The sequence below is a fragment of the Micropterus dolomieu genome, unplaced genomic scaffold (assembly GCF_021292245.1).
Source record: "Micropterus dolomieu isolate WLL.071019.BEF.003 ecotype Adirondacks unplaced genomic scaffold, ASM2129224v1 scaffold_68, whole genome shotgun sequence".
NCBI classification, from domain to species: Eukaryota; Metazoa; Chordata; class Actinopteri; order Centrarchiformes; family Centrarchidae; genus Micropterus; species Micropterus dolomieu.
In genome coordinates this window covers 1-7,759 of record NW_025744069.1, presented here as the reverse complement: position 1 = coordinate 7,759, position 7,759 = coordinate 1, and the positions used below count along the sequence as shown (strand labels likewise).

Here is a 7,759-nt window from a genome sequence, read left to right as displayed (position 1 = left end):
AAAAGGAACCAGAGGTCCCAACTTTACCCCCCCACCCCCAGCTTCTGTTTCCATCGCTTTGAGCAGACACATGAACTTCACTTCTGTGACGTCAGCTCACCTGCTGATCAGCGACTCCTCCCGTCGGCCAATGAGGAACGAGCGACACTACATCCTGGAATAAAACTTTCCTGCCTCCAACAGTCCCACGACCATCGGGGACTTTGCTGACACACCCTTAAAAAAGGTGAACTTTAAACTGTTTAACTTGGCAGCGTTCAGGGGCCCGAGCCTCCATCATATCTCAACCTAAACAACGTCCCTTTCTGTCCCTTCAGGGCCTCCGTACGGCGCCAAAACAACCTCTCCGAGCCCGTTTGCAGCTAAAATGTTTTATTGTTGTCTCGTGTTAAACATTGTTTCCTCCAGCATCAACAGAAAAACAGTTACAGAAACGTTTTGGCAGAAATCTTTTAAATTATGTGCTTCAAAGTTAAAAGGTTTTACAGCAATAACTTACGTTTTACAGTGTTATTTGTTGCCAAGGCGACACAGAGCGGGAAGTTTTCAGCCAACCACAATCCTCAAATTTCACCAGGAAGTTCAGGGACAAAGTGTTTCAGACGTTTTACAGTTCGGTGGCAGCAAACTTCCCTCTCTGGAAGGAAGCAGTGTGTGAGTGAGGTTCAGAAAAACTGGTTTCTACTCTGACCGCGTCCGGGACCGGGACCAGGGTCCAGAGTCTGGGACCAGGACAGGGGACCAGGGTCCGAGACCGGGACCAGAGTTCGGGTCCCAGAGTCCGGGACCAGGAGAAATGATCGCAGGTCGTCTGCAAGAGAAAAAAGCTTTCCAGAACCAAACTCATCAAAAAACATGAAACGTTCTGAAGGAGCAGAATCAGCTCCGACGCTACAGCTAACATCATCATCGTAGTCATCATCATCGTCACGGTGAAGGTAGGGGGCGGGGCCATGCAGGGACACAGGCAGAGGGGGCTGAGCTAAGCGCTACACATTTTAGTGGTATAAAAACATAAAAACTTTATGTGTAAGTTTCTCATCCAGTAAAGAAGCTTGACTGACAGGTGAGAGGAGCCAATGAGGGCAGAGGAGGGAGCTAAGGGGGCGGGGCTAGCACTTAAATACAGACTCACTTCCTGTACAGTTCACAAACACGTCCGGGTGTTTCTCAGTATTTACACTGCCACCACCGTGGCCGCCTTCTTGTGTCTATTTCCAGATTCTTCTTCTGGTTTCCCGTCACACTGACGTCACGATGTACGAGCCGCGTTCACCGCCGGTGCCGCCACCGCTGCCGCCACCTTCTCCGCCCTTTGGTTCCCGTTTCTTGGTGACGGGCGTGGGGATGAGTGAAGGCCGTGTTGGGGTCGTTGATGATGATGTCGTGGCAGTTGGCGTTGCAGTGGTGGCGTTTTCAGCGTTGTTCTTCCTCGGGCTCGGCGTGTAGTTGAAGGGGCTGACTCGGGCCGCCACGGCGCCGCTGCGCTGCTGACTGCGCTGCGGCTGCTGCTGGCGTTCAGGCTGCGGCGTGTCGTCGAGGCTCTCACAGCTACGCCGCAGGTTGAGGTTGGAGGAGGAGGAAGAGGAGGAGGACGGTATCTTGGAGGAGGCGGGGCTGTCAATGACGGGCGGGGCGTTGGCAGCGGTGGGAGAGCGGGCTGAACAGGAAGAGGATGAGCGCGGGTTGTTGACGGGACAATCCTCCAGACGAACCCACACGTCTTCTGATTTGTCGGTGAAGCTCCGCCCCGCTGATGAGTCAGCGCTGCCGTTCTTCGCCTTCCTCCACGTTCCCTTCGACCTCACGCCGTTCTCCTCCTCGCTCCGCCCCTTCTCGCTAGACTCCGACGACGCCGACAGCACAGACGACGAGCTTCCTGTCCTCTTCCACGTCCCCACACGCGGCAGTGATGTCGAGTGTTTACCGCCACTCCCCCCTCCTCCCCCGCCGCTGTTTTCGCGCTTCCAGGTGCCAGTGCGGCTGAAGCGCGATGATGTCACTTCCTGTGGGCGTGACGGGCTCTCAGACTGGGAGCGGTTGACGTCGTGTCTCCTCGTTGTTGGTGGTAGCGGTGTGTCGGGGCTGGACGGGGACTCCAACGCTGCCGCCGCCGCAGACTCCTCCAGCTTCCTCTTCAGCGTCGGGCTCGGCGCCTCTTTGATGAAGGTCGACTGACGGACGAGCGCCGGCTTCTCAGGCTCCGCCTTTGGCTTCTTTGCCACCACGGAGCTGCTGACTCTCGATGCAGACTCGCTCCTCGGGATGCCGCCGCTCCTCGCCGCCCCGCTCTGCTTGGCCGGTCTGGAGGGCACCGACGATGAGGATGATGCACTTCCAGGAGACGCCGTACGCGGCAACTGTGACAGCTTCCCTCCTTTCTGACTGGCTGCGGAGGAGGAGCGAGACGGCGTGGAGTCCCGAGAGGACCCGCCTCCTCTGTCGGCGCCCTCGCTGCTTCCTGGAGGTTTGGCCGCAGGTGCTGCTCTGGGTTTACTGCGGCCCCGGGCTGCAGGCTCCGCCCTCGGCTTGCCTGTGATCAGACTCCTGTACACCTTCTTCCCACCTCTCACCGCCTTCGCAGCCTCCTCCTCCTCTTCCTCCTCCTTCTTCTTCTTGGCCTCCAGCGTGGTGCGTTCCCCGCCCTTCAGGATCCTCGCCCCTCGCTTCACCGCCTCCTCCCCCTCTTCCTCTTCTGCGTTGTTATTGGCCGTCGGCAGGCGGAACGGCGAGCCCACGGACTTCAGGGACAGGACGGAGTCAGAGTCTGATGACGGCTGGCGGGAGAGCGACGAGGCGGCGGCGGCGTTCAGGCTGCTGACAATGGAGTTAGCGCCTTCCTGGATCGCCTTCCAATCAAAGGACTCAGAGTCAGGGGAGGCGGGGCTTCTCGGAGCCTCTGAAGGCTCTTCCTCAGCCAGAATGCTGTCGTTGACTTTGGGAACAGGAAGTGGCGTGGCGACAGCGGTGGGGATGGTGGCGGCGGTGGCGGCTTTCTTCTTCTTCTTGGGCATGGCGGAGCTGATGCACTCCTGCAGCAGGTCGTCCTCAGAGTCGATGCTCAACGAGCTGAGCGACGAGTTCCTGGAGAAGCAGACGGGCGTGTCCTCCACGTGGAACGCTTTGGGGGCGTAGCCGCTCGCCACAGAGGGGCGGGGCTTCGCCTCTGCCTGAGGGGGAGACTTTGTTCCTGTCTTGGCTCCATCTTGCTGCTCGGGCTGCGGCGGCAGAGCGAACTCCTTGTTGTTGTTCTCCTGGTCGATGTCGCTCAGCGAGCTGAGGGAGGAGTTCCTGGAGAAGCAGACGGGCGTGTCCTCGATGGCGAACTTCTGCTTCTCGTCCATTGCCGTCGGGTTGCTCGCAGATTTCGTTCGAGGAAAAATGGCGGCCGTCTGCTGCTTCCTCTTCCTGCCTTCTTCTTCTTTACTTTTCTTGTCCTCGTCGTCCTTCTCGCCACCGTCGTCTTCGTCAAAGTCGAGCGAGCTCAGCGAGTCGTTGCGTGAGAAGCAGCATGGCGTGCCCTCGATGGGCGTGTAGTGGTGCGGTGAGTCAAAGGCAAACCCTGGTTTTGCTTTGGCAGCTGTTGCCGTGGCGATGCTGTACGGCGCCCGCTGGGGCATCGGCTTTACGGGCGAGGTCGGCTTTTTCTTCTGCTGCTGTGCGCTGAGAGGAGGCGGGGCTGTAGGAGGAAGAGGCGGCGGAAGGGGCGGGGCTTGGAGATTCTCACTGTTCACTGCCGCTCTGATTGGTTTCCTGGGTTTAGCTTTGGGCATGGCGGCGTTGATGCACTCTGCGAGGATGTCGTCACCATTTTCGCCTTCGGGAAGTCCAGCCCTCCGTCTCTGGGCAGACGTGGGCGGGGCTACAGGTGTAACGGCTGCTGCTGCCTCTTCATTGGGTGGGGAATCTATGGTGAGGTCACTGAGCGAGGTGGCGGTGGAGAAGTTGAGAGGCGTTCCCTCGACACAGTACACTCTGGGTACCTCCTCCGGTGGCGGCGGCGGCACATCCTTCCTCTGCTGTGATTGGGTGCGGCTCTGAGGTGGGAGGAGCTTGTAAACAGGAAGCTGGCTGGGTTTCCGTGGCGCTGCTTGTTTCTTTGGTTTGCGCGACGACTTGGGCATCGCCATGATGATGCACGCCTCCAGGATCTTACGGTCGTCATCGTTGTCAGACTCGTCAAGGATTGGTTTCACCGCCTCCACCTCGCTCCTCTCCTCGCTACCGCCATCCTCCTCCTCCGCCTTCTTCATCTCTGCTACGATGAAGGGCTCGTCCAGACTGAGCGCGCTCAGACTGGAGGCTCGGGAGAAGCCGTGCGGCGTGCTCTCCGTGGCGAAGTGAAGCATGACGTCGGCACTGTTCTCCTCCTCCTCCTCCTTCTTGGCCTTTTCCTCCTCTGTTTTCTGTATTGGCGGTGGCGGCGGCGGCGTTTTGGCACGGCTCGGCGGCATGGTCTGCCCCGGGCTGTCGGGCAGATCGCTGGGGCTGACCACGCCGCTTGGCATGCCGCTGCACGGCTCGCTGGAGCGCACGGAGCTGGCGATGGAGGAGGTGGAGAAGCTGTCGAGGGAGCTGACCGACGTGCAGCGGCTGAACATCAGCGGCGTCTCCTGAGCGTACGGCTGCTCCGGGGGACTTTTAGGCGTCCTGGCGCCTGATGATGCCACGTGGTGGTGGTGATGATGGTGGTGGGCGTGACCTTGATGGTGGTGACCTCGTCTTCCCCGTGTGGAGGGAACAGCTGAAGCTGCGGCGGCGGCGGCGGCGGCGGTCTGGCTCTCCGCCTCTTTCAGCTGCCTCTGCTGCTGCTCGTGTGCGTCCTTCTCGCTGACAGGAAGTGTCGGGTAGTTGTTCCCGCCGCTGCCGCCGCAGATCACGCTCCCACCTCTCCTCCTTCTCCCGATGACATCACCATCCTCCTCTTCCTCCTCTGATGACAGCGAGGAGAGCGAGCTGCCTCTGGAGAAGCAGATGGGCGTGTCTTCCACACAGTACGTCTGCGTCGACTCCTGGTTACCTTTTGGCCCCGCCCGATTGGCTGCAGGTGGCGGGGGGCGGAGCTTGTTGGCAGAGGATGGTGGGGCAGGGGGGACGGAGGGGGCGGCGGCCTCCTCTGGCTTGAATAGCGGCTTGTTGGCAGCGTCAGCGCCATACTTAAGGCTGTAGTCGATTGGCTGCTCACCTGTCGAGTCACTGCCGTAGTTAGATGGTCCCGTGGTGACAACGTAGCGTGGCGGCAGGACAGACGCCATGCGGCCGCTGGCTGTGGCCGGGTCGCCGGTGTCATTCCTCCTCCTCAACGGAGCATCCTCCTCGTCGTCCTCATCGCTCTCGATGGCGCCGCGGTGACTGGGACTCTGTCTCCCAGAATTCAGCTGTTCGTCGGAGTACTTCAGGCTGTAGTTGATTGGCGTGTCCAGCTCGGCGCCATCGTCGTCCGCCATGTGGTTGGCGCTGCGGATCTTGTGGGCCAGGTCGGCCGGGTACTTCCTGTAGACGCAGCACTTGCTGACTGCGTTCTCGTCTGACGAGTAGAACGGCTCAGACGACGGTTTGGTCTTGCCGCGGATGCCGTATCCGTCTGCGCTTGTCACGCTGTTGAGACTGTCACTGGACGCCCGCACACTGGGCGGGAACACGGGCCGAGCGTACGCCGCTTCCTCGCTCGTCCTCTTTGCTCCATCTCCGTTCTTCGGGCTCGACAACACCGGCGTGTTGGCGTACGAGCGCGTGGAGCTCCCTCCTCCTCCGGCGCCATTACAGCCCCGCCCCTTCCTGTGTGAGGCCTTGGGGCTCAGGTTGTCGATGTTGTCGAAGGTCTCTGACAGCTGTTGGGCGTCCAGCTCCTCGAATAACGCCTTCTGTTTGCGGACGTGCAATGACGGGGCGCCGGCGCCCGGCGACACCACACTCGCGTCCTTGTAGCGTGCTGGCCGATTGGCCATCAGGTTGCGCAGGGCGGCGGCGCTGCCCATGGCGATCATCTTGTGCCGGGAGTGGATGAGGTTGCGCAGCATGCCCACGGCGCCCAGCTCCCATAATGCCTCCTGATCTTTGGCATCTCTGGCTGACAGATTCCAGAGCGTCCCGCAGGCGTTGGACACGATGGTCAAACTGTGAGACTTCAGGTGCTGCAGCAGAGTCGGCAGGCAGCCGTGCTCACGCAGGATCTCCCTGCAAGGCAACACGCAGGGAGAGAGACGGTCAGAGTGTGTCAGGGGAGATTACAGGTTCTTTACCCGTTACAGGTTGTTAACAGTTCTTTACCCGTTACAGGTTGTTAACAGTTCTTTACCCGTTACAGGTTGTTAACAGTTCTTTACCCGTTACAGGTTGTTAACAGTTCTTTACCCGTTACAGGTTGTTAACAGTTCTTTACCCGTTACAGGTTGTTAACAGTTCTTTACCCGTTACAGGTTGTTAACAGTTCTTTACCCGTTACAGGTTGTTAACAGTTCTTTACCCGTTACAGGTTGTTAACAGTTCTTTACCCGTTACAGGTTGTTAACAGTTCTTTACCCCTTACAGGTTGTTAACAGTTCTTTACCCGTTACAGGTTGTTTACCTGTGTGCCTCGTTGGTGGCGATAAGGCTGGAGACGTTGCGCAGGATGCCGCCGCCGCTCTCGATGATGGCGAGCGTGTTGGTGTGGCTGCGGTGTGTCAGTGTTCCCACCAGAAACGCCAGAGCGCCGTCCACGGCGCAGATATCCGCCTTGTTCTCTGTGCAGTGCGCCGACAGGTTCCAGAGCGCGCTCAGTACAGACTTCAGAGTCGATTCCTTCAGGAGTAGGAGCAGAGCAGGCAGCTGATTAGAGAACAAACAAACACAAACAAACAGCACAGCTAAACTGTTGTTGCTTACCTTCTGGACCTCAAGAGCACAGCCCATTAGTGCTCGCACGCTGCCGACCTCGCGCAGCGTCTTCTTACTGTTGACATCAGCACGCCACGACAGGTTCCTCAGCACGCTTGCTATCACCTGGCAAACAAGCAAATATTCAAACAGGAGACAGATGGATCCATTTAACACAGACTAGCGAGGGGGACAGGCGAGTTACACAGGCGAGTTACACAGGCGAGTCACACAGGCGAGGGACAGGCGAGTCACACAGGCGAGTTACACAGGCGAGTTACAGGCGAGTCACACAGGCGAGTTACACAGGCGAGTTACAGGCGAGTCACACAGGCGAGTTACAGGCGAGTCACACAGGCGAGTTACAGGTGAGGGGAGTTACAGGCGAGTTACACAGGCGAGTCACACAGGCGAGGGACAGGCGAGTCACACAGGCGAGTCACACAGGCGAGTCACACAGGCGAGTCACAGGCGAGTCACAGGCGAGTCACAGGCGAGTCACACAGGCGAGTCACAGGCGAGTCACAGGCGAGGGGAGTTACACAGGCGAGGGACAGGCGAGTTACAGGTGAGGGGAGTTACACAGGCGAGGGACAGGCGAGTCACACAGGGGAGTCACACAGGCGAGTCACACAGGCGAGTCACACAGGCGAGTCACACAGGCGAGGGACAGGCGAGTCACACAGGCGAGGGACAGGCGAGTCACACAGGCGAGGGACAGGCGAGTCACACAGGCGAGGGACAGGCGAGGGACAGGCGAGTCACACAGGCGAGGGACAGGCGAGTCACACAGGCGAGTTACACAGGCGAGTTACACAGGCGAGTTACACAGGCGAGTTACACAGGCGAGGGACAGGCGAGTCACACAGGCGAGTCACACAGGCGAGTCACACAGGCGAGT

At 59.2% G+C, this 7,759-nt stretch overlaps 1 protein-coding gene across 1 annotated transcript; it reads right to left on the bottom strand.

The window, feature by feature from the left end:
- Positions 1-355: 355 nt before the first annotated feature.
- Positions 356-7,038, bottom strand: LOC123967136 (adenomatous polyposis coli protein-like; the record flags this gene model as incomplete). Its single annotated transcript, XM_046043157.1, has 3 exons — positions 356-6,177; positions 6,569-6,783; positions 6,868-7,038. Coding segments are annotated over 3 exons (5,322 nt in total), but the record flags the coding sequence as incomplete, so codon positions are not given.
- Positions 7,039-7,759: the final 721 nt, after the last annotated feature.